The sequence below is a fragment of the Echinops telfairi genome, unplaced genomic scaffold (assembly GCF_000313985.2).
Source record: "Echinops telfairi isolate 266 unplaced genomic scaffold, ASM31398v2 ScPeMD7_7468;HRSCAF=8506_1, whole genome shotgun sequence".
NCBI classification, from domain to species: Eukaryota; Metazoa; Chordata; class Mammalia; order Afrosoricida; family Tenrecidae; genus Echinops; species Echinops telfairi.
The window spans coordinates 2,161,731-2,179,278 of NW_022111370.1; the positions used below are offsets into that span (position 1 = coordinate 2,161,731).

Sequence of the window (17,548 nt, forward strand, 5' to 3'; positions counted from 1 at the left end):
TTGAAAAATCATACATATTTTAGAAGCCCAATAAAAACATATTCACCCTACTTAAAAAAAATATTTTTCCCTAAAAAGGATGAAAATTTGGCTGTATTTCAAACCATTTCTCATATGAAGGATTTCTTTTTTAGGTCAACATAATTAATTCTGAGACCAGTTCAAATGAGAGCTACCTTTGAAAAGTTCCTCACTAAATATGCCACTTGAATTTAAGGATTCGTTTTTTTCTCTAAGGGAAAAGAACACTCAACCAAAAGTAGTACTTGATTAGAGAACCATTTTATTTAGTGAAAACCCTAATTCATGCTTATAAGTAACCCTGAAAAGGTATTTTTAAAAGTAAATATCGACACATTCTTAGTTTGAGAAGCACTGAAAGGGGTACTCTGATTTCATATTACAAAGAATGTTGAAGAACCAGTTTCGCTTTATTAGGTCTCCTTGTAGAACAGTAATAAAATCATAAAGATCTCTCATTTATCATTCATGACAGCCAATCAAGAAATCTTCCATTTCTTAATGAAATGTGACCTCCACAATACCTCAAAGCAAATGTTTCCACAACCCAAATTTCTCATAATGCATACCATTTAAAAGAAAGCTTTAAAGTTCAGAATAGTCATAAGTTACTCAAATTATGCATCTAGAATCTTAACCAGGGGACGTTTTCCTTACCAGCTCATCCTAAACAAAGGGTTCTGTTAATTGCTTTATAACAACGATAATTCCTGGGTGTTCTTAAATTGACCTTTATGTAGAGCGCGACTACTTACAAAGTCCTAAGTTTAGGCATGTGGTTGAAGCTTGCCACAGAAAGCCTAGTAATGTTGTTATTGTTGAGCGTGCTGTAGAATAAAGAAAAAATCAGTTAGAAATTTCAGATGTAAATATTTGTCGATCATTGAGATGCAAAAATTTATGGATCCATCTCCATATTAATAGTGAGAAAACACCTTCTCACTATGCCTACAGAGGGAAATTTCCTCAAAGAAATGGCACAGAGAATGTGCTATGCTACAGATCATTTAGTAATTCAATTTCAATCTTTAACATATCATCATCCATTGGCTTTATTAAATACTTATTGAATATTTACGGTTTTAGCTAATGCTACTTCAAACACATTGTATATTCATGATATTGGGGAAAGAACACAATAGTCAGAGTTGGACAATTGGGCAATTACATTTCCATACAGGGTGTATTATGTGTACGAAAGGCATCCTGCCTGGTGGGAATGGTGAACATGCTCACGGGTCAGAGGGCTGAGTCCTCCCGGAGATGCCTGGAAAGGAAGACCCAGACATTTCCTTCTAAAAAAATCCCAGCTACTCTCCACCTCATATTGGCATCCACGATGTTCCCATGGGTTGAGGTTGGCTTTATAACAAGTGTTGATGGTGGTGGCCTTCGATAAGTTCGTGCGTGTCCATGGGAAATGAACATATTTAAAGTCTCACAGCAAGAGCACAGGACCAGGTCTCTCAGGACCTGGGACAAAGCTGTGCGAATTGTTCTTCACAGATAACACTATTCCCTATATAAAATTAGAACAGAAAATGAGTTTTAAATCAGATACTTGCACTCGGTATGGGTGAAGTGACATGCTATAGTGCTTTAGAGGTGTAAGCGAGTCTCAGGGTTTGTGGCTGTCACAGTATATCCTACCCTTTCCTAGGCGCTGTGTGATAAGGGCATGGCTGCTGGCACTAGAGCCTGGACAATGGATGGTCAAGGGAGTTCTGGGAGAAGTAATTGTAATCTTACGTGGTTCAAATTGTTGCCTAAGCTATGATTCCTACTCAAAAAGAAAACAGCAACCAAACAAAAAACTCACTGCCATCGAGTGAATGTCACCTCCTAGGGACCTTCAAGGGCGCAGTTAGTTCTACACTGTCTTATAGGCTTGCTGGGAGTCACGGTCAATTTGAAGGCAAGGGATGGGTGGGGGATGACATAAGCAGGAGAACTAAGGCGAACAGTAGGCCTGGTGTAAAGAAACACACAGGCCAGGTGGCACGGAGACTAGAAGACGGACCGCTGAGGACAGTGTGGCCTGGGGCACTCTGGAGAGGACCTGGTTGTAGCAGCGAATAGTCAGTTCCAGTGGACTGTTGCAATTCTGCATCAAAGACTGCCAAACTATTGGATTTTTTTTTTTAAGAGACGCAGGAAATGGAAAATTTTTAGATCGACCTTTCAAAGTTCTAAGTACTGGCAACTAATTCAAATATTTCTAAGAGTTCACCGGCCAAGTCTGCCCTGGTTAAAGCAAACTACGTTTCTGGGGCCAGTGGAGGTCAGCAGGTGGCTGCAGCTATCAGTGGGAAGGATCCAGGTTGTTGGACGGGGAGGCAGGGATTTCACCTCCTTAATAATGATGGCTATGTCTATTACAGACCTAGTCTGTGTAGCAACAGTGACCAGGCACTTCTGTAACGTACCAAACTAAGCCGCGGAGAGGGGCAGTGGAAAAGAGGATGCCCCTCGACGAGAGGGATTGACACTGTGGCTGCAAAAATGAGCTCATGCATAAGAAGAATTGTAAGGATGGCGCAGGACCGGGAAGTGTTGCCTTTAGTTGTACACAGGGTCGCGATGAATCTGCATCGACTAGACAGCCTTGAATTTGGTTTTGATGTGGTCCGCTTGATGGAGTCCCCATAAAGCACTGACTTGGTTGGCTCAAGTTATCTAAAGCTTCTAGCATTTTCCTGGGCTAAAGTGAAAGGAGAATCCCTGCCCCCCCCCCCTCATCTCCCCCCCAAAACACGTTTATATCCTGATGTCTGAACTACAAAGATTTCACTTCTCAAATAGATTTGCTTTCAACTATTTTTTCTCACTCTCAAAATGCATGTTGTCATACTATGACTGAAATCTTCAGACTATATTGACAAACTCAAGTGCGACTTCAGGGATAAAAATGTTTCGAAGTTGTTGGGGTTTTTTTAGCATCTCACACTCAGCAGACATGTGCTCACTTTGAACTAAGGTTTCTTACAGCTCCTAAGAACAATGGGTTTTCAATGAATACCATTCTCTAATGAAGCCCATAGATATCAATCTGCAGACGTTTCTCAAAATATAAACTCACATGTCAACTGGGAAAACAATGCATTCACTATCTTAGTATTTTTATTCCATAGCACCTTGTGGCTCTGTGGTTTAGGCACCGGGCCGCTAACTCAAGGGGGGCATGTCAAACCACCAGCTGCACTGCGGTAGAAAGATGAGGCTGTCTGCTCTTGTAAAGGATTATGGAGACAAGATACAAGGTCGCTCTGGGTCAGAAATGACTCCAAGGCTGTAGAGATGGACGGTAGTAACCCTGGTGGCACAACGGTTACGTGCTCAGCTGCTCAGAAGTCAGCTGTAGAAATTCATCAAGCCATCTATAGCTTTGCTCTGTCCCATATAGGGTGGCTGTGAGTAGGAATTCACTTCATGGCTGGGGGTTTAGTCTGAGCTTATTGATACTGGCAAATCAATGTTAATACTAATAACTGTATGTCATACATGTCAATACTAATAACTGTGATGTCAACAGTATGTAGAAGCAATGAAATTGTGATCTTGGAAGATTGCATACGACTGAAGGTATGATGGCATGACTGTGGTATGGTCATGATCAGCTCCCGTTCTAAGATATGAGTTCACGTATTGTTACATTTCTCTGTGAACCTTTCTCTAATGTGCACGCTTGTTTCTATGTACAATCTAAAGATGTTCTCTTTGTGGGAGGAAAGACTTCCCAACTTGGCTCTGTTGAATGTCTGTGATCTACTAGCCAGGGCACTCTGGTGCCGGGTCAGAAATCTGAGCCTCGATGAGACCAAGACTGGAATCTAGTCTTTTGTTATTCCATTAGAACACAGAATAGGACTTGGCAGATAGTCTGATATACAATGGAGAGGAATCTCTATGTTCTAATTAAACTAAAGTACGTCCATTCTATGCAGAAGGAAGAACAAACATATAATCATAAAATAAGCATACACTATCTGAAAGTAGCAACTGAGGAATCTCGCTCTCACATTTGTATTGAGGGTCTAAAAAAAGCAACCACTGGTTTATAGTACATTTCCAGAGAGTGTTATATCTAAGATGCAAACTATAGAGAGTGGTAGGGCCACAATGAGATGGATCGACACAGTGGCTGAACAATGGCCTTAAGCACGGGAATGACTGGGAGGGCGGCACAGGACTGGGCAGTGTTTTGTTCTGTGGTGCATAGGTCGCTGCGGGTCCGAACGGACTTGAAGGCACAAAAGCATCTATAGATGAAGGAAATAAACAACTCAGTACCGCCAAACACAATTCCCTAACATGGCAAGTCATTAAGTATAGGCAAGTAATAATGTCTCCCTTGTTTTCATCTACCTTGACTTTCAAGTCTTCCTTAACCTTATCCATACTCTCAGATCCAGGTGTGTCCTAATCTAAGGCATTCCAGCAATGGCACTGGACTCCACCATCCCGATGGACCACAGAAGATTCATCTATTCCCAAACAATCCAGGACTTAAAGTCAAATAAAAACCTACAGCATCCGAAAACTTAAATGTTACAGTTCTGTTCCAGTGAATGTTCCATTACTCTTTCCACTTAAAAGGAAGATACACTCTACAGCATCATGAGTTATACAACGAAGAAAAACAGACGATGTCTTTTCTGGAAATTCTCTAATGGATATTCTATAAACCAAGACCAACTATTTATAATGGGTCACAGGTGATTTTGGAAACCAAGAAATTAAGTGTTATGTTGACTTACCCGTTTTCCCTTATTTTTATTCAATAATTTATTTAAAGGTTATTTAAAGTATTATGGCATAAAAAATAACAGCTAGCAAACTATTAAAACAATATTTCTTTAGTTCTATGCCATCTTAATATAAAATATTTAATTCTTTTACAATGAAATTCAGATATTGTATCACGTATCAATCGTCACTATATCCCTTAGAAACCAAGCCCCAACAACCATTCTTTATTTCTCTGAGAATTATATTTTAAAAGGTTCAAAAATATGTTCAATTTTGTTTCATTTTAATTTCATGGAGTATCAAGAATTTACAACTTTTTTGTTTGTTTCACTACATTTAAAAAAATCATGTTATTGGGGACGCTTACAGCTCTTAAAACAATCCGTACATCAATTGTATCAAGCACATTTGTACATATGTTGCCTTCATCATTTTCTAAACATTTTCTTCATATTTGAGCCCTTCGTATTAGCTCTTTTTATCCCCCTCCTGCCCCCATCCTCCCATCTGAGAATGTATAACTTTGAGGATGTCTTATGATAGCAGCTCTTGGTTGAATCACTTTCGTATATCTTCTAACGTGACAAATAAAATGCATGAGGCCATTTGCCTTTACCAATTAATTTAAAATGATATTCTTTTAAATAAAATAAGAAAATGCATAGTTTTTGTACTTGTAGGTAAAGGTCTAATCAAAGCCTACTATCGTGATGGGAAGTTGCCATTAAATGCCATTAAGCTGGCTTCTATTCGACCCTCTGTACAATCGAACGAAACACCGCCCAGTCCTGTGCCACCCTCACCACTCTGCTCCTGCTTGTGCCCATTGTTGTGGGCCATCTCGGTGAGGGTCTTCCTCATTTTTGCTGACGCTCTACCAATTATGAGGTCCTTTTTCAGGGACTGGTCTCCCTTGATAATATGTCCAAAGTACATGAGAAGATGCTTTGATAGCCTTATTTTTAGCAGGTATCAGACATGTGTGTATGTATAGAGAAAGAGAGGGAGAGAGAGAGAGAGAAATAACCCAAATGACTCCATATCTACTATGTAACTAAATATTGTTTAAATAGCAAAGTGTGCTAAGGGATTCCATTAATCTAAAATAGTTAGCAAACTTTCATCTTATTCCCATATCAAGTAGAGAGCACTGCCTTGGGAGCACACTGGTGTTTCTGGCAATATCAGCAATGTCCAATTGGATAATTCTTGTCAGTGAGTAGTCCCCTCAATTTCAGTTTAGTAATGATGAATACATTTTTTGACCTTAGATCATTATCACATAATCATACTTGTCTCCTCTATTTTCTAACTTTAAATAGTATCTGTGAGCTTCATATATTTAAGATAGTTCTGGAGCACATTTTAAAGTGACCTCAAAGCTAAAATGATAGGATATGTATTTTTCCCCTACAGAAAAACATACGGTTATCAACAGGCACAGAGGGTGTGGACATTAATATACTGCAATTTATCTCAATCAACTCATTCTTGTATGCATCCTTTAAAAGAATTCCCAACTTGATACTTTAAGAAGCTAGTATTACTATTCATTTGCTCACAATGAGAGGCGGAATCATATAAGAAATACAACTAAACAAAGTCTTTCTCATGGAAACACTAAACACTTTTTCAAAACTTCATTCTGTTCCACAATTTATAAAATGAGGGATATTTTTCCTCTCTCAGAAGGACTGCATGATTTCCAGATGATGGGCCAAAAATTCAAAATTTATCTACCTTCCCCTACAATTTTGGATTTATGATGAAGTTTTTCATGAAAATGTTGGTTGCAACCCTAAAAAGAAAATCACCTTTGGGAAAGCAGCTAAGTATATAAAATAAGTTAGAAAGAGGAACTTAGAGAGAGAGAAAACATTTCCAGAAATGTATGACTGGCTCAGAAAATGTTCCTAGCTCTTGATTTTCATGGATGATTCTTTTTGCCAAATCAAAGGTCAGCAAGTGATCTTAGTTACCTGTGACCAATTCTGTCAGTCCAGAAATGGAAAGGGAGACAACTGTAAGGCCTGCCAGCCTGACCAAGGCAGAGGAGACTGTAAGACAGCTTATTAAAATCAAGTAGATTTCAAAATAACCTTCACAAAGATACTTTGTCACAGACAACATTTTAAATCAGAAAAGCAGCACACGCACAAAAAGGAGAAGTGACATACTTCCATTGCCTAAAAGTTCTTAATATATTCAGCAGACCAACCTCACCAACCCCCTTGCCATAGGCCATTCACTGAACCGCTACTGACTTGTCACGAGCTGTAGGCTTTGTAGTTATCGTTCCTGAAGAACTGGGTGTAATATCCTATTTATTTCTCAGGGTTGAGTATTCCCACACATTCGTGAATGAGCAGGTTTTACGAGAAAGAGAAACACAAGATCATCCGTGTGGATCGCGGAACGTCTTTTCTGCAGAGACAATTCTCCCTAAGCCTCGATTCAGAGCGTGCAAGGTGCCTGCACGCTCACTCTCTCTCTTCCTCGAAGGCACCTGAGTTCTTTAAGGGATCTCTTCTGGAGAACATTTGGATGCAGGATTGCTAGCTGCCGGATAAGCTTCAAATTAGCCATGCCCAGACAAGCAAGCTCCGGTGCAGAGTACAAGAGAGACGCAGTTACTTACAGTACTTCCAAGTCCCGGAGCGCCCGGAACGCCCCATCCTCGATACAGCTGATCTGGTTGTAATCCAGTTGCCTGTTAAACAGATTAGAGGGAGAGGCGTAAAAGGGAGGAAGACGCACAAGGCGGGGTGCAAGGATGTTCCCGGAAGGGGCTCGGGGACCCTGGCCACACTCGGGGACACGCTCTCCCCCAAACACACATCTGCTTCAGAATGTCACCAGGCAGCCTGGCCCCGATGCCGCCACTGAAATCTTTTTGTTCTGAACTGTCTGAGCACACAGCAGCCCTGGGAAAGCTCCAGTAAATATTAACTGCACCTTATATTAAATGCCATAGGAATGCAATTTCATTACATCAAGAAAAGCTATCCATTAAGAGCTTTCAGCGTCATCTTGCCGAAACAATTTCATTAAGGTAAAGCACTGTAAATCACTTAATGTCACACGCACCCCCTCGGTGACCTAACAGAATCCATTTATCAGAGGAGCCCAGCTGCATGTTAATTTAGCTCTCCTTGGCAAGCACCAGCAAGTCTACGTTCAGGTTTGCTTCTTGTAAAAGCAGCTCTCCTTCCAGAACTCCAGAGCCGGGAGGAGCGGCAGCTCTGCTTTAAACGTCTCCCTGCTCTTCCCAACCAGGAATGCCGCCTAGAAAGCAAGCAGGAGTTCGCCATGAAGCTTTGCCAGGGTGGAAGGGCCACACTTTACCGATGCACGCAGGGACTCTTTATTTTAAAATATCCCACCACCACCACCACCACCCACATTTTTTTTTTCTAGTTAAGAACTTCTGGAATGATAGTCTGGAGACATACGTTTTAAAATATGTTTAGAAAGCCATAAAAAATGCTGATGCTCTCAGAGATGTTTGTTCCAACCCAAGGCAAAAAAAACTCCCACAAAAACGTTCTGCATCTAAGCGGATACCTAAAATACTCAAACATCAAGAAAGCATAAAAGTAAGGCTGGCTAAACAACAGGAACTACAACAAAAACCCACCAAACTTTAAAAGCTGGATCACTAGTTCATTGTAAGGAATGCCGCACCTCTGCCTAATCCAAACACCTTAAACAAAACACTGCCTCCAGAAATGGATGGACTCATTTATTAAAATTCAAAGAGGAAAACACTACGCCTGCTACATCTTGGTTAAAGAGACTCCCCTTAGTCTCCATATTTTGTCATTTAAATTTTCCTGTTTCCATCAAGGAAAACTACTCACTGGAAATGAAGAGCTCAATACAAACTCCTGAGTGCAATATCCTCGCCGTGACAAACAAGCCGCTGTTGTTTAAAGCTAGCGGGTTGATGCTTGGAGACATTATCATCCCAGCAAAGAAAATACTTTAATGGTTCACTTGAAATAGCAACGGGATGGTTTCCTAAGTGGAGGTGTCAGCTCCATGAAGCACAGGGGGGGCAATGCGGCCTCAGACGAGGGGATCGTAATACAAGTGAACTCTGTCCTTGGATCCCATTCATGTTTGCGGAGCTGCTTAAAGAGGCCTGGGAAAGGGAGGTCTCCTTCACAAGACTTTAGAAGCAAAAAGCGAAACTCATGGCCATGGAGCTGATTCTGACTCCTAGGGACCCTTTAAGACAGGGCAGAGCTGTCCCTGTGGGTTTCCAAGTCTAGCTCTTTATGGGAGTAGAAAGTCGGAATAAAGGTGAGCTTATATGATCCTGTCTCTTTCAGAGGGCCTCTTCAAATGCAGAAATGATGTACACAGAGAGTGCCTCAGGAAATACACAGCTCATGTTTTAAGAATCTCTTGAGGGGACACAACTGTATACAAGGCCAACTGTACGTCATGCAAATGGTATCACTGAGGATAAAAATATATATGATGCTATATTTATGCTAAAACAAAGATACGCCCCAGAGAAGAAAACAAACAAACAAAATTATTGCTCTTATAAACTTTGGCTCTCCCCGCACTGCTCATAACTGCTCATGCTCCTGTAATAGCCAAAAGCATTTCAAACTTATTGAAAACTAATACAGAAGCCTAATCTTATTTTCTGAGAAGACCTTTAAAGCCTCTTGATGTAATATGACTGCCGTGGCCCCAGGAAAGCCAAGACTTGTGTGCTTTTTGAGTTTTAACAGATGAAATTCATTGAACAATTCAGCTAATAGCCCCTCTTATTTTAAAGTGCTCACCAGATAACCAGCCCTACTATTCTCTAACCTCTGGGATAATTCATCAAAGCCATTTAAATTAGTACAATGGCATGCAATGTTACCCTTGACACGATCCGGAAGAGAAATTGTTTCCAGACAGATTGGAGAAATCTTTTAATGCTAGCACATTTGCCTAATGCAGTCTCCAGGTTAATCTGTAAAAGGGTGAGCTCTATGTTTGCCCATATCTTATTATCCTTAGCTGTCGAAGTATAAATCAGTGCTGACCCACCTCCTTCTAAACCATCCCACCATCCACAGAGGGGTAGCGGGCATGTGTTCAAACCCATCTTGCCCTGTGGGCCTGGGCTGACTTTCCTGAGACCAGAAGCTGAGACATCCTTAATCAAAACTTGGCTAATTTCACTGCCCTTTACCAATGTGCTTGAACACTTGACAGAAGTCTAAGGTTTTTTGGGTGCGGGGAGGATGGGAAAATATGAAGAATATCAGGTTTTCTTGGGGCTGAAGTTTTTCTCCCCACGTCCCCACTCCCCACCTCCGTCCCCCAGTTCATCTGTCTTCTAAGTGATGAAACAGGACAGAGCAATTTAAAAAAATCAAAAAAGTGGATTCTGTTATATGCGATAAAATGTTTACGAAGAGAGGTGTGCCCAGCCTGCATGTGTGCTCAGGAGAGACTCTCCCAAGCAGCCTCCATCTGTCTGCAGGTGGTGCAAGATGAACAGTGTGCGAACCAGGCAGATGTGCCCTTCATTCAGGGGGTCTGGGTTCTTCCCATGCACCCTGCTTGCTGCTCTTACTTCCTTGCTCACTACCCTTTCGTTCCCTGAGTACTTCTGCTTTCTATAAACCCAAAAAGGGTCTGCTTCCTGCCAGGCATACAGTGATGAACAGAAGGACCTCTGATGGGTTTTCCAATTATGGCGGGAAATGATTCTGAATGGAAGAGGGAGCCAAGAAGAGACCCTTCCTCCCCACTTGTTCTGCCCCAACACCGTGACAACTGTTCAATCATTCCATCATTTTAAAGTGACGGGGATGATGAGGCACTCAGTAACACGTACCTTCCTGGATTCCGCTGATTTTGTCCCTACTTAGCAAATTCACAGCAACTAAATTACGGGATCTGATCACTCCTTGGTGTTTCCTTGCTTGTTGGGTTTTGGAAGCACTAGAACACCGTAAAATATGCTTCACTCAAAATGCCTACACAGCCATCTCCGAAAATCTTTAAGTCGGGCAGGATCTCGAACTCTCCCATACAGATCATTATGGTGGATGCTACAGGGGCTGTTTGACACTGTTTCTTCCCAGGGGAGAACAAGGGAAGGCATGGCTTGTTTTCAGGGGTGACCAAATGTCATCGAATCAGGAGTCCCTTCAGACCTCAGCACAGGCATTCACGTCGGGGTAGTTCTCCCTATTTCCTGCCTCCAAGTGTCCCCCTTTGCTTCCGTTCTAATTCGACGTCCCCTCTCCATCCAAGCCACCACTGTTTTAGTTTGTAAGTTCATAGTTTTCATCGTACTGGACCTTGAGCTTCATGAACACAAGGAGGGGGAATTCATGAACATGAAGAGGGGGAAATAGGTCACTCGGGCTCTTTCTCACCATTAGCATTCTCTAGGATGGTCTTGATGGCAGTGATGTCATTTCTGATGATCTAGAATAACTTGTCCCTTTGTTTTCATTCTACCCGGTATGAGCCTTAGACAATGCTGTGTCAGCCCCACCCCCTTTTTTTTTTAATTCAATGGAGACACCACTCTGTGCCCTGCACACTTGTAGTTCTGCAACCACATCTGTTTTCCTTTAACACTACACATATTTAGCCCAGTTTCAGAAAGGGATTTAGTCTACGCATGAACGATAGTCATGTGTTGCAACATCTTTAATGTTGCTGAATACAGGCTTCAAAAGAGGTACAGTATACTGAAAGGGGGGAAGTTGAACATCTGCCTACGTGCCATTCTTGCTGCACAGAGAGAGTCGCTGTATTCTGGACCTGTTATGCTTCTTCCTCATGTTCTTTTTATGTTGTTCTCGGTTTCTTAAAATTTAGATCTCAAATGCTTCGAAATTGGGTGCCTTCCTACATAAACTTCAGTTGGTTTTGTCCTTACGCATAGCAAATTCACAACATCTCGACTGTGAGATTTGATCACTAATTGATGTTTGCTGCCTCGTTGATTTTTTAAGTGCTAAAGAGTTGGCAATCCACAGGGCAGTTCTACCTTGTCCTGTCGGGTCGTTCTGAGTCCATATTGATCTGATGGCAGCGGGTGACATTGACTCAATGGCAGTGACTGAGGGGAGGGAGAACACCATAAAATATAAACTCAAAACAATGATTCATTGTCATGGCGCCAATGTAGACTCACAGTGACCCCCCTGTGGGTTTCAGAGAATGTAACTGTTCATGGGACTAGAAAGTCCAGTCTTTCTCCTTCAGAGCTGCTATTGGTTTTGAACTGCTGACCATGCAGATTGCAGCCCAACCATTAACCATTCCACCACGAGACTCCTCCATAAAACATACTTAACTCTAAAGCAATACGGAACCTGGCCATCGTGGATAATTTCTAAGACAGGCAGGATCTGCAGCCCTCTCTCATAAAAAAAAAGATTCTGACTGTGTCCCTGGTTTCTTTTCCTTCATCTGGATACTAGAAACACACATTTAATTCAGATTCATATTACTGCTGGAGAGAGAGAAGCCACCAACTATTTTGTTGCCTTGTGACATATCACAACTGCTTAGGATTAATAGGAGAAAAGAGCATCGCCTCTACATTCAGAAGGAAACTTGCTAAAACGTACATATCACTGGGAGAAATCCAAATTCTCCCGGATACTCTTCTATTCTGGATGTCTTTGACATTGTCCTTCCTGTGAGTCAAATTCAAGTCAATCTGAGATGCTATGCAACTAATGATTTTAAACCAGCAGTGCAGAGATATACACTATGATACTGGGAGAAGTGAAGAATACTGCCAATGTTTTTATATAACCACACCCCCTCAGTGTAGTCTCCACCATCACATCATTCATCTCAGTGCACAAGTGTGAATCGGGTCTTCGTGGCGAAACTACGCTGAGGAAGAGAAACCAATTTACCATACTGTTAAGACTTTACTATTTTTTAACCCACAAGGCAAGGTTTCGCTTTTTCATAGGAAGAAATAATATCTGATTTTTATTGTGACGAGTCTATACAGACTATGACAAGCCTCTCTCTAAGATATACTGTTATATTCGTTTGCCAAAGATAGCTCTACGATAGCAGGTATTGAAAGACAACTGAGCCAGCTTTGCAGGCTCAGGTTAATTCTAAGTAAATTGATCAAAACTGATAGGAAATTACATTGACAATAATACTTGTCAGAAGGTATCGAGCACATAGCAAGGCAGGTACTTCATATGCATTGTCTCTCTCATCCTCACAAGACACTCTGGGAGTTTGTATTATTATCCTAAGTTTAGAGGTGCAAATATGAGACTCACCAAGGCTCAATAATGTATAAAGGGCTCGGCATCAGTAAGTGGTGAATCCTGGATTCAAATTCAGATCTATGTATTGCCTTTCCCAAGACTCCACTCCAGAAGTGCCCCAAGAAACTAGTCAGGGGACCTCTGTTCTTCAAATGGTGTCTTCAGCTCAGTATCTGATGGCCAATACGCATGGAGGAATTGACAGACGCACAGAGAAGGGAGTGATTACTAGAAGCTAGACCAGTCTCCTCTGAGGGCGCAAACAACAAAAGCAACAACAACACATAGATCTTAGAATGGTGAACAGAATCCAGACAGGCCACAGAGAAAGTGGGTCGGTATTCTCCAAGGAGAGGATAGATTTAGCCAAGTTTAAGTAAAGGCAAGACAATGTTCACAGTGATGTTTTACAGGATCAAGGACACACTGGCTTGAGCCAAGAGCTTTGCTCCTGTGCAGATTGATGAGGCGATGGAGAGGGAACCCTGGGTGGAAGTTCCAGGATTAGGACTAGTCAGAATTAGGACGGGTCTGCACAGAGTGACCATTCTGCGACTCAGCAAGAGGCATTGCCTTCTTTACTGCCTTTCCAATAACGTTTTATTCTGGTGTTTTTTTTTACCTACAACAAAAGGGTTTGGTTTGGTTTTGGTATAAACTAAATGCTTTTGTGCTTTAAGAAGTTCAGGGTATTTTCAGTATTCTTCTCCAGCCCCGAGCCTAGGGACAATTGTTAGGGGACACAGGACCGGGCAGTGTTCCTTTCTGCTGTGTGTAGGGTCAGTATGGTCGGAACCGACTGAATGGCATCCAAAACAACAAATGCTTTTGATCCAGGTATTGGTTCTGTTGGTTCTTCTCATAGGCACCCTCTGTAGAAGACAAGGAAAGCCTGCCTGGTCCTCGGGCATCCACACAAGTGTTGTTATTTTTGAGCCCACTGTTGGATGCACTTACTCAACCCATCTCGTCGGAGGTCCTCCTGCTTTGCTGTCTCTAGCCTTTTCCTGGCAGGGCGTATACATGTCCATTATAATGTTCCAAGTAGCGCAGAGTGGGGAAGCAGACATTCTGAAGGTCTGTTCTGTGTCCTGGGAGCCCTGGTGCCATACTGGTGGTCCTTTAGGCTGGTCAGCAGTTCAGCAGTTCAAACCACCAGCACTCACAGGGAGAAGGACTCAGCTTTCTACTCCCGTAGAGAGTTTCAGGCTTGGAATCCCACCACAGAGGTAGCTCTGCTCTGTCCTACACAGTTGGCATGATTTGGAATCCACTCGATGGCAGCGAATGAACCTGTGTCACAGGACAACATGGCAGTTGACCAGACTGATTTCTAGTCCATGGCTTGATCAACTGGATTCTAAATTGTTCCGCAGGGTTCTCTTAAGATTGTTTGGTTTAATCTACTTTTGTTTATTTTGGAAATATTTGGCAAAGGTTTTTTTTTTTTTAATAAATCATTTTATTGGGGGCTTGTACAACTCTCATCACAATCCATATATACATCCATTGTCTCCAGCACATTTGTACATATGTTGCCACCATCATTTTCAAAGCATTTTCTTTCTACTTGAGCTCTTGGTATCAGTTCATTATTTTCCCCTCCCTCCTACTCTTTCCCTCATGAACCCTTGATAATTTGTAAATTATGATTAATGATTTCATGTCTTGCACTGTCTGCTGTCTCCCTTTACCCCCTTGTCTGCTGTCCATCCCCCTGGGGGAGGTTTATAGGTAGGTCTTGGTGATTGGTTCCCTCTTTCTCCCCTCCGCTTCCCCTTCCCCTCCTGGTATGGCTATTCTCAATACTGGTCCTGAGGAGTTTATCTGTCCTGGATTCCCTGTGTTTCCAGCTCCTATCTGTACCCATGTATATGCTCTGAGCTAGCAGGATTTGTCAGGTAGAATTAGGGTCATGACAGTGGGGGGAGGAAGCCTGTCCTTTTGTTTTGTTTTTTCCCACCTGCCTTTGGAGGACTGTTAGCCCATGCTCCTGAGGGAACGTGAAGTACAAAGTCGAAGAGGATGTTGGTGGCAACCCCCATAGTGGATAGGGATTATCATCCTTCACAGTACACTTTTAAGGTTAGCACAAAGCAGGGAGAGCCCAGGACCACGGACAGTTCCCACAGCAATGCTGAGTTCAGGATATATATTATATCTGACGACCCTGGGCCACCCAGTGTGTCCCTAGCTCCACAGTTATGGTCCTTTTGAGAGAAACCAAACTAAAATCAAACCCTCTCCCATCGAGTCAATGTTGACTCAGAGTGACCCTCTAGGACAAGGCATAATTGCGCCTGTTGGTTTCTGAGTCTGTAACTCTTTGCAGGAGTAGAAAGCATTGTCTTTTTTCTGAGGACTGGCTGGTGGTTTCACACTGCTGACCTTGTAACTGCTACACCATGAGGGCAAAACAGGAGCACAGTATGACATATTTTCATTCAACAGAAGCTCAAGATACAATGAAGACTTCCATGGCATCCGTGTTATCTCTACTAATCCCACATACAACATTAATAAAGAGAAGTCCTAGAAAACCAACCATCGATAGGATGAACCATCAATCACAGGGTACCATTATTTTAACTCAGATTTGATTTGGGAGCTTAAAAACCATGAGTGAAATGCTGCCAATGACTTTTATAAACATTATCATTTACTTGCTATTTTAATTTGATGCTCTTTATTATTAGGTCTCATCTATGAAAATGGCAGGGAAATGAATGTGGCTTAAGTGACAACTGAAAAAATATTAGGGTAAAAATTATAAATACACAGAGTGCTAACCCAGATAAGAAACTGAGATAAGCAGAGAGAGAGAGGGGGGAGTGTGTGTGGGATGAGGGAGGGAGAGCGGAAGAGACAGAGGGAGAGAGAGAGAAAATAACATCATGGGAATTCGTCCCCTGAGATGTTTAGGAAGAAGACAAATGCCCAGCAGTCTAGCAGAGTTCAGTGTGCCGTGCCTGGAGGAAGGGGAACAAGATCTGCTAATTTGCAAAATTTCCACAGCGTCAATTTGATACTGCCAGGATGCTGCCTAGAGCATATTTAAACAATCCACAAGATTAAAGTAAGTGCTTCCAGTGAAAATCCTCTGATAACGGGAATTTGCTAGGAATAAGACCTGAATGTGGTAAATCCAATAAACCTGTTACAGTGCACCAGACTGGGCTTTTAGACTGAGCTATACAAATTGCAGTCCTGGTGAAATGCAAGGACATTTCTCTACCCAGCTTTCTTTTTTTCGCATTTACTCTCTGAGTGAGTCTGAACACCAGTCAGCTTGGCTCTGCGGAGGATTACTGGACTTGAAAATGCCCACACCAGTAGGATAAATAGTACACAACCTCTCCTCCAAGAACAGTAACAATCCCAGCATGTTCACTACTCATATGAATGTTCTTTTTAGTGTGCCATTAATTAATACCTTAGGGTTCACTGTCTAAGAATCCCAAGGATTAAAGCCTGCCCTCGGTTGACTATCTCTTACTCGTTATCAGTCTTAACTTTTAGCAGGACTATCAACATCACCCAAATTCAGAAGCTCTTTGGAAGAACACCGCTTGAACTCTTTTTGAACCATGTCCTAATGACCTCTACCTACCCAATTCTGTTGCTGTTGGGGTCCTGATCGTAATCACCTGGAAATCTGTACAGACACGGTGGCATTTCCATGCCATTCTCTCCTTCTCAATGCCACAGAGAAGGTAGTCGGCAAAAGCAAACAGTTGACAAAGAAGTGATTCCGACTCATGGTGAACCTATGGGGACAGAGACTAGCCCCATAGGGTTTCTAAGGCTGCAGTCTTTAAGGAAGCCGCCTACCGCATCGTCCTTCTGTGGATCCGTTGGTGATTTCAAACCCTGGACACCTGAGTGCTTAACCACTGCGCCAGCAGGCCTCCTTGATCACTGAGACTAGTGGGGGTTCTTTGCTCATCTGGCCATCATCATTTCGTACCCACATGGTCCCTGTAAGCTGCTTAGAATCTTTCAAAGGAGCATGAAGCTGTCATAACTGAAAGCCAGGGATGACCGGGCATGTTGGAACCTCTGCGCTTCCTGATCAAGGTGCCCTGGTGGCACAGTGGATGAGTTGCGGAGCTGCAAAGCGCATGATCAGCGGTTTCAACACACCATGCTGCAGCCAGATGAGGCGGCTTCCTTTGAGACGGACCGTCTCTGAGACCAGAGGGTGCAGTTCCGGTCTGTCCCACAGAGTTCCCAGGAGTCAGAATGAACCGAATCCCCCTGGAGTTTTGGGAGGTGTTTGCTTTCCACGAGGAAGCCTGGTGGCACAGTGGTTAAGTGCCTGGCTGAGAACTGAAGGCCGCTGGCGGTTTGAACCTGCCGGTTGCTTTGTGAAAGAAAGAGGTGGCCATCTGTCTCCTTAAAAAAATACAGTTTTAAACATCATGTGGAGCAATCTACTTTGTCCTCGGGGTCCCTCTGAGATGGGATCAACTGGGTGATGCCAGGCACCGCTACAATCA

At 42.5% G+C, this 17,548-nt stretch overlaps 1 protein-coding gene across 1 annotated transcript in view; it reads right to left on the bottom strand.

Moving 5' to 3' along the window:
- The window catches only part of SLIT2 (slit guidance ligand 2), a 407,728-nt gene that overhangs the window by 150,210 nt on the left and 239,970 nt on the right, over positions 1-17,548 (bottom strand). Inside the window, exons 6-7 of the mRNA XM_045284385.1 lie at positions 7,409-7,480; positions 777-848 (exon numbers count right to left, since the gene is read on the bottom strand). Of these exons, the coding sequence (XP_045140320.1) occupies positions 777-848; positions 7,409-7,480 (144 nt within the window). The remainder of the gene's footprint in view (positions 1-776; positions 849-7,408; positions 7,481-17,548) is intronic.